General features: G+C 40.7%; 1 protein-coding gene across 5 annotated transcripts in view; it reads right to left on the minus strand.

The window, feature by feature from the left end:
* Window positions 1-18334, minus strand: part of RUNX1T1 (RUNX1 partner transcriptional co-repressor 1) — a 117503-nt gene that overhangs the window by 4177 nt on the left and 94992 nt on the right. For all 5 annotated transcript variants that reach the window (XM_075494923.1, XM_075494918.1, XM_075494921.1 and 2 more), the window contains 2 exons: window positions 15928-15996; window positions 9600-9790 (listed from right to left, as the gene is read on the minus strand). In XM_075494923.1, the coding sequence (XP_075351038.1) occupies window positions 9600-9790; window positions 15928-15996 (260 nt within the window). The remainder of the gene's footprint in view (window positions 1-9599; window positions 9791-15927; window positions 15997-18334) is intronic.

The raw sequence follows: 18334 nt of genomic DNA on the forward strand, positions 1-18334 counted from the left end.
AAAACAGCTGGCAGGGAATTGCTAGTCAACATTCTGCCTAATGATGGTCAAGGCATCAGTAGGTGGTACCTTGGGTGGCTGAACCCGTTCCACAGCAGCTCCAGTCACCAGGGGGACGCTGGCCCTCAGAAACTGGGCAAGAACAAAAGCAGCTACCTGCTAGTACCAGCAATGCAAACTCCACGTACTCCCTCACATCCAGTCACCAGGAGCATGATGACTAATAGAAAGTTTCAGTAAACTTCAGCTAGCTCCTCTGCCAGATTATCAAAACAAATAATGAAACATACACATTAAAAAAGTGCTTCTCTAAAAGTGGGGAGGGACTAATGCAAGAAAAGAGAGGGAGAAAAAGACCTAATACATCGGTAAGACTTGTTACCCCAGGAAAACCTCGATTTTAATCGTCTGAGTAATGCCATTTGACTCAGTGGCACTTCTGGCAGTGAATAGTTAAGCTGGAGCCTAAATCTTTGGCAGGATGGGGAAGCCACCGCAGAATATGTATGCTATTCACTTTCACACACTCTATAGCTATGCCAGCTGGATGCTGGAGCATGGCCAATCTTTAAGTGATATTCCTCAACTACATTAAAAAAAAAAATTCCCAATTTCAGAATCAAACAAAGATCTAAATCCAAAACAATATTTTAAGGAAATTAGACATTTAATCGGAGTCAAGTGGCTTCTTTAGAAAACATCTGTGTTAGAGTTCCATCCTCCCCCTTTTTGCTGGGTGTTGGTTGTTTGGGGGTTTTTTTTTTGGGTTTTTTTTTTTTGGTTGGGTGGTTTTGGGTTTTTTTGGCATAGGCACATACTAACAGATGGGGGAAGAGTAACTGTCCAGTGCTCAATTGCTCTTTGAGATTTAAATCAAACATACATGGCATTCTCAATTCATACTGATTAAACACACAGACTAAACCAGGTAATTACAGATACATGTGTTGGGGACTTTTTTTTTTTTTTTAATTCATAAAATTGTTCCCATCTTTAAAAACACTTTTAAAAAAAGGTGGAATTACCAACACACAGAAACAGATGTTTCTGGTAGTTAAATGTCGGGAATTCAGACTCCTTGTCTGGCATCACCTGGTTTTGATTCAGTATTCATTGCTTCAGGTTCGTTTCGCTCAAACTCTGTCCAGTGCTGGAGAGGTAAAACCACCTTTGGAAATGGACAGCTGTACTATTCCTGAATACTTTTTCTTTAAAAGACCTTTTATCTCCACAATGAAAAATAACTATAAGTAATTTAGAACACTGTACATGAACACGTGCCCCCACAGGCATATTTACACATACACCAAAATGACTTGGCAAGTTTGTTTTAGCATTTCAAAGAGATACAATGCCTCATCCTACTGACCAGAAAGAGAACAAATTGTGATATACCTAGATTCTCCTTCTTTTTCTATACTAATAGTTCTCAACAGTCGCATCGTACTTGTGAAAATTTCATTTTGCCAGCTTGATGCTTGCACTGTGATTGGTAAACATGGTGTAATTCTGCTCCAACCATGCTTGCACAGAATTTCCACCTACTGCCATGCCTGCTGACCTCCTAGCTATCGTTTCCAACTAAATTGCCAGCCCTGGGTTTAGCCCATATTTGCCTTTATCCCCTCATCTGAAAACAAATACACATGTACAAAGCTCACCATGCAGACTTTTCTGAAAAGACACTTTTCCCCACATGGAATAATGCTGAAGTCAACCAGCACCTGCCCAGGTGCAGGTATCCTTCCCTTGTGCAGTTCCAATTGCAACATTGCAGTGCGTGCTTTAATTGTGCTGGAATTATTACGAGGATGTCAAACTTTTCTATTCAATTATCTATTTAGTTAACATAGGCCAACTTCTGGGGAGTCTTCATTTTGCTTTCCCTTTTGGGGAAGGCCTATCTGCACAGACAAAACTGTCTCCCAGACGTGACCAGAGCCACCAGATGATATTTCAGTATCTTATCACAAGATCTGTATCGACGTCAGAAAACAGTAATTTAATTTTAACAGTATTGGTTCAACTTTCTTATTAAAATAGTCATCAATTAACTATCAGCCTGTACAGAACATGAAAAGTGATACATAAGCGCAAGATTTTAATGAAGTGACAAAGCTCAAAGCTGGCTCCGTACATGATTACTTAATGTGTCCTACATTGTCTGGTATGTGATTTTGTCCATTGGACTTATTATTTCTAATTTAACAGGTCATTACAGCTTTAGTGTAATTGTGGGAATAAAAGCACATAAAATACAAGAATTTCAAAATAAATTTTACAGCTCACATTTATGCAACAACTTATTGTATTTAAAAATTACGATAGTGCAAATTAGCATACACAAGCACACACGCCACGGGGAGCTTGCACTGCGATAGTAGCTGGACTTGACGTGCAGGACTCCCTGTCCTACACAGTCCTCACCACTGTGGCCATTCATTGCTCCTTCCCATGTGTGGGTAGTGAAAAACAGCAGCAAGGATCAGGCTCAGCCACCGCAAGCTTTGGCAACAGATGATTTCTGTTCACATTGCTGGCTGATGAGCTCCAGAGCCCAGATTCTACCAAAGAAAAGCCAGGCTTGAGATGCCAGCTAATGGCCTGGGCTGTGTTTGTGCACCCCTGCTCACGTATTTCCAGTTGATCCAGATATCACGGACAGAGCTTGAGCTCACTATCGGATTGAGCACGGTCAAGGTATCTTCCCTCCTGGGAAACTCCAGCAGGTACCAGCTCTGTTTTGGAGCACCCTAGCTGAACTGTGTAGACAGCATCTCGGATAACAGGGGACCAAAATGTCATGTGGATGACAAGGTGTCAATCATCATACGAGGGCATACGAGCAGGACTATGGACTGCTTTACACCTGAGTTAAGACTCTGCATCTCCTACCACTGGCAAGGCTCAGCCTGGAGTACTGTCCAGGCTAGGATGATGCACTTCAAATACAGCAAATGAAATAAGATAAATAAGACTTGGAAAGAACCCAGAGAAAGGCAGCCAGAATAATCTGAGGTCAGACAAACACAAGCTATGAGAAGAGACTGAACGAACTGAGACTGTTAAACCTAAGGAGAGACGGTAGCTGGAGGGGACAGTAGCAGCCAAACTTCTTGGAAGCTACTGCAGTGAAACAGGCAATGACCATGTCTACACAGATGAACAGGAGAAATAAGGGGATCACACATCTGCAAGAAAAACTGGAAAAGAGATGCTATAAGGCATCTTTTTTTTAAGGACAGGCAAAATTTGCCTAGAGGCACTGGAGAATCTCCATCACTAAAGCACAGGAAAAGAAGGTATCTTACAGGAACGATACAGCTAGAGTCAATCATGCATTGGGAAAGGGAGTAGCAGATCTCTCAAAGCCTCTCCTGGTCTATCTTCTCTGCCTTTAGGTAGTGACCTAGTACACTGCACTTCCAGCTCATGCTTTATAGAGTTCCAGATGTAGCTAAAACTACGAGGAGGACTGGATTACAGTTTAACTCTGCATTGATTTTCCTGTGAAACAGTGAGGTTATACAAAAGGCCAGATTCTCAGACTAGATAATTCAATTTAACTTCACTACCTTGAAAATGGATTAATTCAATGAAATTGGGCTAAATTACACCAGATGGGAATCTCGCTCCGAATCTATGCCACCGATCATATTTCATCCTCCTCTTTCAACTGACAAGGAACATCAGTCTTAGGTCACAGCCGTATCTTAGGTCAGACTCTTAATTCTCATGCACTTAAGCTTCCATCTTCAAACAACAGAACTCAGAAACTTCTGTTTGCCATCATGAAAATCCTTAAAAACAAATAGTCTCCATTGCTGTGGTCTCCAGTACCAGGACACATACTTGTCAATAATTTTGCCTATCCTGTTGCTTTCATCTTTGAAATATTTAACCACAATTGAGTATTTGCTTTCCTCTGACACCTCCAGCTGAGACTCTGTGTAGAGCTGGCTTAAAGAAGAAAAAAAAACCCAAATGGACTGTGACATGTCAAAGAGATTATGAACTCTGAAACGCCGTAATACAGTGTCAAACACTGCTCTGTCATCTTTGACAAATTCTGGATTTCCCCAGTTTACCAGGAAAGGAAGCATGGCTGGGTATGAAGAACACAGGTTTTTCCTGGTTCTGCAATTCCCATGGCATTCAAAACTCTATCACTGCTAACCACAAGAAAAAGAACATCTAGAAATTACTGAAACCACAGTGGCGTAAATGAGGACTGTATGAGCCACTGAACACCAGTGCAAAAAAACAGCGAAGTTGTTTATGAAAATTCTATCCAACACCCATTAGAAAGGGAAACACATTGGTACTTTGGAAATTCCCACGCTGCATCAAAATGCAATGCTCCATACAAAGATATTCAAACCTTTACATGCTTCTAGCAAAGTTACCCCTATCACTGAATGCTCCGGGCTTGCCCAAGCCACTGTTTATTGCGTGAAGTACATCTGTGTTCATACAAGTCAGCATGAGAGAAGCTAAATCCTGAAAACAGAAGTGCAGAGAAGCATACGGAAGAGACGTGCAAGCTGGCTAGCCACGGGGCAGTGCCAATGGAGTTCGGGGCAGTGCCAATGTTCACATCACATCTGGACTGGTCCTGCGCAGAACACATGGCTCTGGCACCTCTGTACCACCCACCACTGCAGGGGATGATGTGTTACTTTCTAAGAGATGCCCAGCCAAAAAAATTAAACATTAGCTGACATATGCATTAAATTTAATACCAGCCCAAAAACTAGGCTTGCCTGAATCACAGTGTCTGATGCTCAGAGTAAGGTTTGCTGGCACAGTCCTGGTCTCAATGGATTGGTCAGCAGAGATTGAACCCAGCTGCCTTCAAAATGTCAGGTAAGTGTGATATTCACATACAACATAAACTGCTGCAATATAAACAAGCCCTAACATTACACATCTCTTAAAAGCAGTGTTGGACCAGTTACATACTTGTTTTATCTGAGCAGATGTCAGCATCTGCTTTCAGTAGAGAGAACCGAAACATTTGTGCTCCTTTCCCATCCCCAGCCCCCACCCTACTCAAAAGTGAGGAAGAACACTGAGTGTCAGATTTTTCAGTGGCATTTTATACCAGAGCAGAAAGACAGATGTTTTGATGATTTTTTCCCCCCCTACAATCTGGGCAGCCAGTCTCTTTGCTAAGCTGTTCACCCTTACTATTAAAATTGATTTGCACAACAGTACATTGCAGCCAAAGCAAGCATGGCAGTCATTAAAGAGTAGGCTGCTCACACATGTTTCTGTGCTTAGCCAAGTCAACTACTGATGAATGGGTCATCTTTTGTCAAGCAACTGTAAGGAACTGGTAAAGAAATAATTTGTGGTTCAGGAACAGCCATGCTGACAGGTAGACCTTCTCCTGTCCTTTTGCTTTCCAACAGCAGTGTGCTCTAGTTGCTGGTCTTCAACCAATCTCTCATTATAATAACAGAAAATACTGAACATGTCCTGGTCAGTCGCAAGGCCTTATGCCGTGAAATAATGGAAATCTTTAGAAAGTGCATGTACAGACACCAAAGCAGTGGCACTGTGAATTAAATCATACTGAACAATTCAAACTTAAGCAAAGAATAATAGTTCAACAAGGGACCAGGTCAGGGTCAGAAATTAAAACTATACTATGTAATATGGTGATTCTCAGAATATTGCAGACCACTTCTAAAAACTCAGGATGCTTCCAAATATCACACCACCCCTATTAGTCCTCTCACTGTCCTAAGCCCCCTTTATTTTGCTCCAGTCAGTTCAATGTGTCCAGCTTCACTGTTTTCTTGCACACAGTCTTGCAGTCAGGGATGCTACTTTTTCTGGGTTAAAACCAAAGCAAAACAATACACAAAAAACCCCATACAAAACACAAAAAAAAAAAAAAAAAAAACCAAAAAACCCCAAGAATCACAGAATCACACAGGTTGGAAAAGACCTTTAAGATCATCAAGTCCAACCATAAACATAACACTACCAAGACCACCACTACACCATGTCCCTAAGCACCTCATCCAAACGTCCTTTAAATACCTCCAGGAATAGCGACTCAACCACTTCCCTGGGCAGCCTGTTCCAATGCTTGATAACCCTTTCCGTGAAGAAAAATTTCCTAATATCCAGTCTAAACCTCCCCTGGCGCAACTTGAGACCATTTCCTCTTGCCCTATCACTTGTTACCTGGGAGAAGAGACCGACCCCCACCTCGCTACAACCTCCTTTCAGGCAGTTGTAGAGAGCCAGAAGGTCTCCCCTCAGCCTCCTTTTCTCCAGGCTAAACAGTCCCAGCTCCCTCAGCTGCTCCTCATAAGACTTCTGCTCCAGACCCTTCACCAGCTTCGTTGCCCTTCTCTGGACACGCATCATCAACAACAACAAGAAGAAAACACAAGACAAAGAGAACAACAACATCAAAAAAATTCAAAACGCAATCTACTTCTCTTTGTGAGACCTCTGAAAGGTCTCGGACGAGGAGACTACATATTATCTTAAAATTATAATAATTACAAAAATCTCCAGTCTTAGTACTAGTTATCACTTTGAGCTCTGGAGAAGACTGTAATAAAAATCATGCCACAAAGTTCTCACACCAGAGCAGGTTCAAGAAGCCTCAGCTAGGTCCAGGTTGCATTTTGCTGAATAACGAATGAAGAGCTGTAAGGGAGAAACCTTGCCAATAGACAGGCAGTGGTCGTATCAGACGAAAATTATATCTGATACAGTAGAAATCTGGTGCCAAATTCCCATTTCCATTCATAGTTTCCACAGCCAAAAGAACAAATGACACCCGTGGGAGAAATATTCTCTGTCAGGAAGTGCATTATATAGCAGCCTATACTGAGCTCTCTTGCAGGCCTTGGCATAATGTCCCGCCAAGGATAAGAAATGAGGAGTGATGTTCAGCCTTCCTCTAAATCTGTAAGACTGCAGAAGCTGCTCCTTCAGTGTCCTTGTATTTGGAACTGGAAATATTCTAGCCCTGGAAATATTACTCCAGTGCCTTTAGTACGCAGGAATCTGCGTTGCTGGAAGCGTACTGCTGAAAGTTGTAAACAAAGAGAAGTTTATGGAGACTTACAACTGAGACATATGAGGAGGGGCATTCACATATATATATCGAGAAATAATGAACACCAAAGCAAACGTGAAGTTTTATTCCTCAACCCCAATAAACACAAGGTCTCATTTCCAAAGAAACCATTTTTGAACATTGGCAAACTGATCTCCTGTCCTCAAAAATGAAGGAGAAGGCTGGTCCATTTTTACAGGAGTTATCAAAAAAAAAAAAAAAAACAGTCTGAGTTAACAGGTAATCGTGAGCAGCATTGCCCTAAGTGTTTGGCGTTTGGCATAATTAGAAGCCAAAGAAGAAATAATTATAAAAACTGAATAGACACATCTAACTCTCAAATAAGTACCACTATCATCTCCCTTCAGAATTAACCAAGCACCTGTAAACACAAACTGAGCAAACTTGAGTTCTCTATGCAGGTTTACTAAAACCTGTATTTTTCACCTCAAAACAGCCACCCTGATGTGCCACTCATGACCACAGGGGTGAAAGCTGCAGGACCAGGACACTAGACTTCATTTCTAGGTGCAGGAGGCTTGTATCCTCCCTGAGGATGCACAGCCCGGAGAACATCTGTAACCCTATGAGCCACATTTTATTACAGTGCAATTAAAAGAATTATTTGCCTTTTTTTAAAGTCTTGTTTCCAAGAAGTGAACAACCTTGTAAGCAATCTGCTGGAGAAGAAGTAAAGATGTCTGTTGTTATACAGCCTTTTCCAGAGCTGTATAACAGCTATGACTGCTCAGGAGTCAATTACAGCACACACACGCTCTATGCGTTCCTTTGGATGCACACTTGCTTGTGGAAGAATGGGCTGTACGTATTGACATATAAGTACCTCTTCTGTCCTGTCTACACTATAGCAGTTCACTAAACAGCTTTAATTTGCAGTTTCCTCCAAAGGCATTTACCTTTGGAATTTTGGTTTTAACAATAGGAGTATCTTTTATATATACACACACAAAATGACAGCTCTTTTAATGATGCTAAGTCAGACAAATGCCCTTTCTATGAACACAGTGCAGGAAAAATGTCCTTGAGTATCTCAGATACAAAATGCCAATAAATTGAATTTATGTCTCATTTAATCTACAATGGAACAGTTAGTACTTAAAGGGTACATACACTTCCCCTAGTCCTTTTCTTCCTGAGAAACTTTCAGATGCTGAAAATCAATTCCTTTTGTCTCCTTGTTATTCATCTGCTACACATTAAGGAGAAACTCTGGGCATTCAGTGATCCCACAATGGTCTTTCATCTCCAGAGAAGCCTGGTATGAATTAAAATCTTACGCTCCCTCAAATTATGGATGCATACTGCAGCATGCCACTGACTTATCTGCTCGTGACTTTTGCCAGTTTTCTCGGCATGCTGCAGCCAGCTCATCTGCAGCTTTCAACTTAAGTGACTCTTCTACAGCGCTGCCCATCCAGCCCATGAAAAGTGCTTTGACACTAGTGTACACCAATGTATGTCCCCACACAACAGGTACCGCTATCTACTTTTTGCCAACTCCCTGCCATTTAGAATTTATACTAAAAGGTGGTTTTACTACAGCCATGATCTCAGTACAAGAACACTAAATACTACACCAAAGTAACGTTCTTTCATTTCAGTGGCCTTGAGATGAAGATTATATACAAATAACTTTCAACTGACGTCATTTCTTTGTCATGTCTGTTTTTAAGGGCAATTTTGACTTAGGATGATGTTTTTTGGTAATGACGTAAAACTGAATTGCTATCTAGACTGCTGCAGCACTGGTCAAACACAGGCTGTTCTTTCACTCCCAGCTTCCAGCTAGCCGTGCTGCTGGATGTCCTATACCGCAGCAATTCAAGGCTTCCACTCTCAGGTCTGAAAGCAAATCAAGGTTTAACATACTTATTCTTGTTTTACTCTTTGTTACTCGTTCAGTCTATTTTTCCTCCTTCCAAATGGTGTTTGCCCACTCCTCAACTCTCGAATATTCCCTGCAGCCAAAACATTCAAAATAAGGCAACACTTGCAAATCTACATTCATGTTCTGTCCTACAGGAGCCATCATCTTTTGCTAATCACTTCTACATCCAACACTTTCCCCAGACAAGCTTTTAGCTGCCTTGCTCTACAATCTCTTAAGTAACTGTTTCTTTGTTTAAATTAGATTTCAGTCTGAAATATTTCCCACCGAACTTGTTATCTATTCAATATGGTAGTTTGAAGAGCTTTAAAATAAAGCTACTGAAAAGCTAAATTAGAACAGAAATGCGTCCATTATACGTAACCCTGAACAGCAGTTAAAAGGTGAGAACGCAGCTCAAGTTCACTAGCTATTTTGGGCTCAGATTACAACGTAGCCAAGAAAATTTGGAGCTCAGCACGCGCCTGAAATACGCGTCCAAAGCAACTGTGCAAACAGTTAATAGCGGGCACTGAACTCCGACGTCACGCAAACAGCCTGCGCCAGCCCAGACACGCCGCCGGTTTGCAGCCAGAGGCGATGCCTGCCCAGCAGAGACCTTACCTCGCTCGAATCCTCCTGCTGATTGATAACAGCTAGTGCATCCTCTGCAGCCTGGCGCTTGGCTTCAGCGACCGTGCGCTCCATCTTAGCTCTCTCTGAAGTGATCATGTCGTGAGCTTTCCGCTCTGCCTCCGACACTGCCTTCTGCAACTCGGCCATCGCCTGACGCTTTACTTCATTGACAGCTTCCTCTACAAAGGAGGGAAGAAAACCTCATCAGCACAGGACGGGGGGCACAGGGCTACGTAGGACTGATGCGTGAAATGCAGCGGAGACTCTATCGTATTGAGAGTCTTCATTTTGAGAAGTACACAGAGGAACCTGGTTCCTCAAGACTCTTCAGGACCACTCCGGTGTTTCTTTACTTCCCCATCACCGACAGCTCTCACAAGCCTCTAACACTTGTGATGATTCTTGCTATTTTGATTCACAGTCAGTACTTCTTTAAGTACAGACATTTCAGATCTCCGGTGCGTTATTTTTGTAATCTTTTTCAACATTTTACTTGGATAATTGGGTTTGCAGCACACCAGATTTATAAATATCTTTGGCAAAAATTATTATTTAAGACATAACGTTACAGACTTTTTCAAAAATGTATCTTTAAGCTCTGGAAATTAAGACAAGATTTATAGTCATTAACAATTTTTGTCCCATATGTTAATGAAAAAAATACATGAAGTTAAAAAACCCCCAAGAGTTTATTTAAAATCTTTAAATCATTCATCCAATACCTTTTCCTGGACATCTAATTTTATGAGCCAAAATTAAAATTTGTTTATGAACATTCATTTGACCTCTTGATCTCTCCTTCGAACCCACGTTGACACCGTGAAGACTCGACTTCTGGCAGACGACCGCCAGCAAGGCTGCAGTGCGCAATTAAGGCTGTGCAGGGGCACGCCGCTCCGCTCCGCTCCAACCTTCACGCTGCTCGTGAAAGAACTAAGCCAGCGTGAGCCCCTTCCTTCGGTACAGACTAGCGTCGTATCTTTTATTCCGGAAAACACGGATTGTCACAAATTGGTTATTTGAGTTTTGATGCAGGAAGAGTGCAAAGATTTTACTAATGAACAGTCTTTTAATTGACAACTAAAACAAGCAATTTTTTTTTTTTTTAATTAACTGCTCTAATTAACAAGGAAACCATCCTCCCCCTGAATTAGTTTATCTAATTTTCATCTTTATTCAAAGCAAAATGACAATGATTAATTGAAAATTTAATAAGCAGTAATTATTAACTTGGCAAACCTAGTACCAATTAACACTCTATTAAAACTAATTATGACATGTTTCATTCAAGTGTTTGCACTTAATTGTTTCATCCACTTAAAAACCACCTTAATTAAATGTTCTGTTTAATTAAAAACATAGATTTCTAATAAAAAAATCTTTTACTGTAGATTAAAATCTAAGTATTACAACTGTGTTACGGGTTTGAGTTTTAGTCCATGTATTTAGCCCGTGTATTTGCGTGGACGCACATGCACACAGACCTAACTGTTACATACAGGCACTATGTCAATAACTCTCTTGAGTTTTTATGTCTCACAGCTCTGCACTTGTTATTTAAAAAAAAAATAAGGACTACATGAAGTCTCCATTTTCAGTTATTAAGCAAATTACAATAAAGACTTAACTTTAAGCCATGTACTGACTAAAATCGAATTAATGAAAATGAAAGAAGAGTTCTATTATGCTCTGTGTGTGTGTGCGTGTGTTACGTCTGTGCATGTCTGCGAGAGATGTTTCAACTGAAGTTTTCGAGGGAGGGGAATTTAGAAATAAAACTTATGCCTTTATTTTTATGAGGCTGAAAATATGCCCCTATATATTACCCTACCATAAATGTTGTTTAGGGGAAAGCCTCAGGAGAGGAAAAAATCATACCCTTCAACCATACAGCCAAGGCTTAATTTACTTTGAATATTCAAGGTGAATTAAAATTCTATCTAAGTGGCAATACAGGACAATAATTTTTGCTTACGATCAAAGCTGCCGCTAGACTAATTGTATATGCAAATCAGGCAATTTATATTTAAATTATGCATTCCTATTCTAGTCCCACAGGCACACACGGATCAGCAAAGGGAATTGGTAGGACATTTGCAAGGTGCTTGAATATTTATTACCAACTGCAAACATTCACTGATCGTGAGAAAAGAAATATACACAGGCAAACGTACAGATGCAATTTTATTACCATTTTCATAAAAATGAGGCAACTTAAATACAGACATTTGTGTCTATGAACTGCTGTTATTAACAAAGTGGATTTCTTTGAGAAAATCTGTATTCTTGCTGATATTTGCTACGAATAGAAATTATCTTTGTATGGCATGATGCGCTTTCATTACCTCATATAAATTTAGCCTTACGTTGAGGTGTTTGCAGTGGTTAGAAATGCCAGTTTAAACTATTATACTAAACAGAAGCACAATACTCCCAACACCTTACAGAGACTTCTAATTTTATAGTTTTTCATCCTACATAATCTACTTCTTTTCAGTCCAAATATAGGAATTGAACTTTATATTCTAACTTCTATACTGCGTAAGTTTTTTTGCAAAGCTTCTGAGAGTGTGAAGATGCTAAAAGTGCTTACGAGGCCATATGCCTGACTGATACTTTTTAACTGGCATAAACTATGGATTGGACTTTAGTATTTCCATTAACTTTGACAACAGAACTTGTGTTGTGCTATACTAAGTGTAAAAACAAGTAGTTAAAATATGTTGGGTTTTTTGGTCACAACGCACCACCATAATTTCAATACATTATGAACTCATGAACACCCAGATAAACTAGACAAGATTTCCTATCTGATTTTCTGCTGATTTTCTGCACATCTGCTTAAAATAAACGTTTCCAGCACCTAGAGATATTTTATAGACATAGAATGCAGGCTTCATAGTTTCAGATAGCAATAAAAGCTGTAATATCTGTGCAGGAAAAGTTATGGGTGACAGTGAAGGAGATTTTATTTGCCTTGACAATGCTGAGCTATGAAGACCAAGAACGATACCAGCATTCTTCCTTTCTCTGCTTTTCCAGAGAAAGGAAAAGTGATTAGATTCCAGTATCAGAAAACATAAACCAGGAAATTTTTAAAACCAAATATCTAAGACGCATGTATCTGCATTCTCCATTTTCCCACTAACGCTAAGCATTCTTGGCATAAATTCACTCTGTGTTTTTAAGAATGCAATTGAATCCTTCTCTTTGAGTACCGCTAACTCATGAGAGAAGCTGCAGGGAGCCAGCAGCCTGCGTGGAAGAGGTGATACTCAGCGTGATCAGGGGTCCTTGGAGCTGGCTCAGGAGCGGTACTCAACTCACCATTCACTCCTGTGTATAACCCAACATGGTGATTCCCCAGCCAGCTCCTGGTCACCTCCCTCACATGGCGGGCACACGCGCTTCCCGTGATGGAAAAGGAAAGGTGGTGGGCAAGGGTGCAGTCCTGTGCCACCACGACATTTTGCATCACCTCACTCTCAGGCTGACCCTGGCAAAGAAGGTCGTTGGGAGCTGGTGACATGAGTTGTTGAGGTTTCATACCCCAAAATGCACAATCCCTTTCTCAGGACTGCCCTGGAGAATGTGCAGGATCTTTACTGTCCTTGTATGACAAAGTATGGTCATTCCACACCTGTTTGGTAACTCCAGAGCTTAACTCCAGTAAGTAACTGGAGTAACTGGTAACTCCAGTCCAGAACGGCCATGAACAGTAGGCCTTGCTGTGTGATAGGAGACAGCTGGGAGACAGTTTCCTCGTGACACAGAAAGAAGCTAATGCAGCAGCCCACGGTGGGCCTGGGGTCCCCTCAGTATTGAATAAAGAGAAATAGGTATTTCCAGAGAGCAAGTCATCCAACCTATGATCTGACTGATCCTCTTCACATGCCTGCCTCTCTCTTGACTACTGAGGGACACCAAGAACTTGGCTTGGACTCTTCATCTACATAGCCGTAATTCAATGAGATGAATCAGGAGACTGATGACTTTCCACTGATGTATGAAACTGAATTGGGTTCACATGGCTTTAATTCACAAGGTGCTGCTTTCTACGTGCTTGCTCCAACAATCACAAAAGCACGTGCTTAACTTGGTATATTTAAAGAATTGCGCTGGAGTCTATCAATCTCCAAAAGTTTAAAGTGAATCCCTTTTTCACAGGATTTTGAGGTTGCTTATTAACCATTTTTATGCCAAATTCTGTCAGTTCAATGGATTCAGCGTCCCAATCAGACTTTTATACTTGATTCAGCTGTCTACACATTGGTCTTTTCGGACATTTGAGATCCCGAGATATCCACACTGAGCCAGCAGAAATGACTTGTGAGAGATTTGCAGCCTTCTTGACTGGCATTTGCAGCCCAGCCAAGAAACTATGGAGCATCTCAAATGGTACTAGCGACCTATTCTTACAGAGCTGAATTGCACCTTTACTGCCTTGAACGGATTACAAAATTGTGGAGATCTCCAACTTCAGTGCACCCTCCTGAAAATGAAGGCCCATGATTTATGAAAAGCAGTATGCTTTCTGATGTTTTACAACTCTTAGTAACAGATCCAGGTGTGCATCCTGTAGAGAATCAGACTTTTTTTTATTCTCCAATTCACAGGCACGGTCAGTTAATGCAGGGAAGCTGATTTAATCCCACATCAGCATGAAAATAAGAGACTAGAAATGGGACCAAAGGCAAAACTTTGTTTCAAAGGATCTGATGACATATATGTTCACAAGATGACATGTCACAGCTCCTATACACTACCATTTGCAGATATATGCAATGTGAATGCACAATTTTATAACTCAGGCCAAAAGCTTCAATTAACTTGTATCGCTAGCTTATGAAGAAACTTTTTGTCTTGTATTGCTAGTTTATGAAGAAACTTTTTTCTTCTATTGTACTGCATCTAGGAGTCATAAATGACCTGATATGCCAAACAACATCAAAACCTAGATTTTGCGAGAAGCATAAAGTTCCTGAAATTCAACTGAACAATGCTCCTCTTACTGAGATTTCCTAGGACTGCATGTTTTTTTCTTATTTTTCATTTAAGATGTTAACATAAATATGGCAAAATAAACTATAAAAATAGTTTTGGGTACACAAGAGCATTGAGTTACACAGGCTACACTTTCCTTGGACAAAAGAAAAAGTTGTAGATTATTTTGTTATTTTTCACATAAACCACAGCCGTTCCAAAAATATTAATTTACATATTGACAAATGCAGGCTTTACATGATAAACCCACATCACACAAACAACACAACTTCTTGTCTGATGCAAAAATATGCCAGCAGACATATGTTCTGTATCTGGTTTAAAATACACCAAGAAGCAGCAAGCAGTTACAGGAGATTTGATCAGAAAGCATCAAAACTGCTGCATATTTGCCATTTAATCATTAACTCCTGTTCAGACAGCTGCAGTAGACTTCATGGTTATACAGGTGTTCAAAAGGGGGGGTGGGGGGTGTATGAGTATATATACAGAAGCTCAGCTACGTCGCTGGAGCTCAAGAGCTACCTCCTGGCCCCTCTGAAAACAAGGAAACTCCCGTATCGATGTCGCGAGAGCAAAGGTTTAGCTCCAGCACCACAATAGGATCCTCGCCAGGAAACTCCTGCGCTCAGGCAGAGTTTTAAAGTGTTGAAGAAAGCTCTGTACAACCACAACATCTGCCCATGGTGCTTTTCAAGCTCAGGGAAGACGCTGTCAATGCCCGTGCAACCACCCCGAGCAGCTGCGGAGATGCAATCCTGCTTACTTCATTGAAAACTTTGCAAGTTTATGAGCACAGACTTCACTGGGGGCTGACAGGCACAAAATCTTTTTAAAATTAAGAATGGTTAGGTACATTGCATAGCTGGAGGTTTTTCTTTAACAGGTACACTTAGGTTTTTTCCCCTCTGTTGGGAATTCTGACCTTAACTAGGTAAGAACCTTTACGCTTAAAAAAAAAAAAAAAAAAAAACCAAAAAAACCAAACCAAAACCCACAAACTTTTTTTTTTAAATTGCTAACAGACTGAAACTTTAGCATATCCAGTTTCAGCCTGAAACCATTATAACTCCAGAAAATAGGGGTCCTTAATAGAAGCACTGATATCCCCCTAACTATAGCAGCAGATGCTTCTATTATAAAGATTATTTCATGTGCTGATCAGTTCCAGTTTAAGATTATTAAACACAATTTCTTCTTGTTACTAGTAAGCCCCCCCCCCCCTTTTTTTTTCTTCCTTCCTCACATCAGTGCATTAACAACTGCACACAGCTGCCAGAAGACTAAGCTGATGTTTTTAAACAGTTCTTACCAGCTTTTTTCCAGATCTCCTCTGGCACGTATCCAGACGCAGGCCTGTGAAGGAATTCCCGATGCGATTCTGCAGGAGGAGGGGGTGCGGAGGGAAAAAGAAAGAGCATCGTAAGCAATGCTTGCTTGTCGAGAACAAGGCTCAGAGAAATACCTTTTCCCTTTACTCAGGCAAAAAAAATCGCGGGAAGTATTTTCTTACGCAAAATAAAACGGGTGCCGTGGCTGTAGCGCACGAATGTCACATAGACCAGATCAATGCTTAGGATGTTGAACGTCTCATCTTAAGCCAAGCTGAGACTAGTTTGCTTTATTTTTATTTTACAGTGTTTCAAGGCAACTCTATATGCCAGTTTCCACGCTTTTAAGGCTGGCTTTGCGAGACCAACTGAGGGAGTGACAGGCTTCATCCTTTGTCATTATGTTTATGAAAAGGAAGAAGAAAGCGGGCAACAGTCCGCGCTTGGCACTTCTGCTCTGTGAAAGCAGAATGGCTACTGACGAGCAGAGATAAAAGCCAAGATGTCACTCCAGTGATCAAATAAGCTGTCCACAGAAAAAGAAAGGGGTGTTTCTACATGTTCAGAGCTACGCTTTCCTATATCTGAGCCCATGTTGGCAACTGTAGCCGCACGAGTTTGAAAAACAGAACCTTTAACTTTAGGTTAAGCCCCTAAATACATATGCTGCCAAACAACCTCACTGGAGCTGAAGCTCGTAATTCACCCATATATTTCAATCACATTTTGACAGCTCTTCCCCCCCCCTCCTCTTTTTTTAAAGGGTTTAACCTCTGGACCTGAGCCTAAGAGCTCTGAAATCAGCAAGATCCCTTCCACACGGACTTCAAAGACACAAGATCAGACGATACAGAAAGAAAATTCACTTTGGCCTGAAATTTAGCATACAGATTCTCAGCAGATGAAAAGCTGCTCTTTTCAAATACAATTTACAAACCGATTCACTATTTTTCAAAGTAATAGAGGAGAAATTAAAAAAAACAAACCATAAAGGTTAGCTCATTGCCATGATTACTATTGCCTGTGTGACAGAATTCAATTGTCAAAATAAAATAACTTGATTTAGATTGGGTTGACAGTAGATAAGATTTGCATCTTTTTAGAGATGTTGCTAGAAATTAAACATCCTGTTTGATGGCTGAGTTTGAAACAGAAGTACACATGCCATTCTTTGAATATTAATTTTACTAAATATATTCATTTTTATATCTCAAAGTTATTACTCGATAACTTGGTCAAAGAGTAGTATTTTTCAGAAAAAGGTTGAATCACTAGGTTTTGCAAAGCGTTTTTTACACCACCACACATATCCATGCAGTACTGTTTACATACAGTAGGCTACAGAAATACATTTAAAAGATGACATTTAATTTTGCAGACAGCTAACAAAGGTGGAAATGACGGGGGCTGTTTCAGCTACGCAGAGAGCAGGGAATCCCAGTCCCTGCGCGCTGTTCCCCAGATGCAGTTCCTAGCACATGAATCGGCAGACGCCAATGGGGTGGACTGAATCTTCCCATCTGACAGGCAGCTGGGTGGATTTCCCCAGCTCTTCTGTTTGCCACTGAAGTATGGGATGAAAATAAAATGGATTTTTGTAGGCAGAATTCCACACGTCTTGAGCATAAAATGATGGGTGTGTCTGTGCAAGATTCTGCAAAACAGCTAGCTATTTACGTTGGTTTAACCGACAGGACAGAGGACTTCAGACCTGATGCTGAAAATGGGAAAATTCTCAGTATCACTTGGCTCGCATGATTCTGGAGATGACAAATATCACTGTGTACACTTCTCTCATCCCTTGGAGGCTTTTAGACTTACGGGAAGAGTGCCAGTTCAGCCAGGGACAGAGGAGGCAGCAGAAAACATTGCTTGAAAACTCAGGAAAACTAAAGGCGAAAAATTAAAACACTCTTATTTGCTCTCCTGCAATACCTGCAGGAAAAGACCCAACCCGACTCCAAATGTGGCAAAACAAGGGGTTTGTTCCATTCATGTCTTGTGTTTTGTGTTGAGTTTTCGTGTCTGCTATTTAAGGTACCATCCACTGCAAGGGGATCATAACCTTGATTTAAGTCCTTTACCGTGGTACTTAGTATTAAAAAATAAAGAGATGTGGAGCTGATTTTTTGGTACACATGACTTTCCAAAAATGGAATTCAATGACATAAATGACCAGATTGCCAGCTAATTGTTAAAATTTCCAAAACATAAACATCAATCAAGCTCTTATTCCAACCACAAATTATTTACATGAGGAATGAGATCCTCTGCAAGAAGAATTAAATCAAGAGCTCGTGAGAGACTTTCCCATAGTTTGGAATGGCGCACAAAAAAAGACAAGAAGCACTTATGAAGATAATAAAAACCATATTTTCCAAGCAAGAA

This window comes from Mycteria americana, chromosome 2, assembly GCF_035582795.1.
Source record: "Mycteria americana isolate JAX WOST 10 ecotype Jacksonville Zoo and Gardens chromosome 2, USCA_MyAme_1.0, whole genome shotgun sequence".
NCBI classification, from domain to species: domain Eukaryota; kingdom Metazoa; phylum Chordata; class Aves; order Ciconiiformes; family Ciconiidae; genus Mycteria; species Mycteria americana.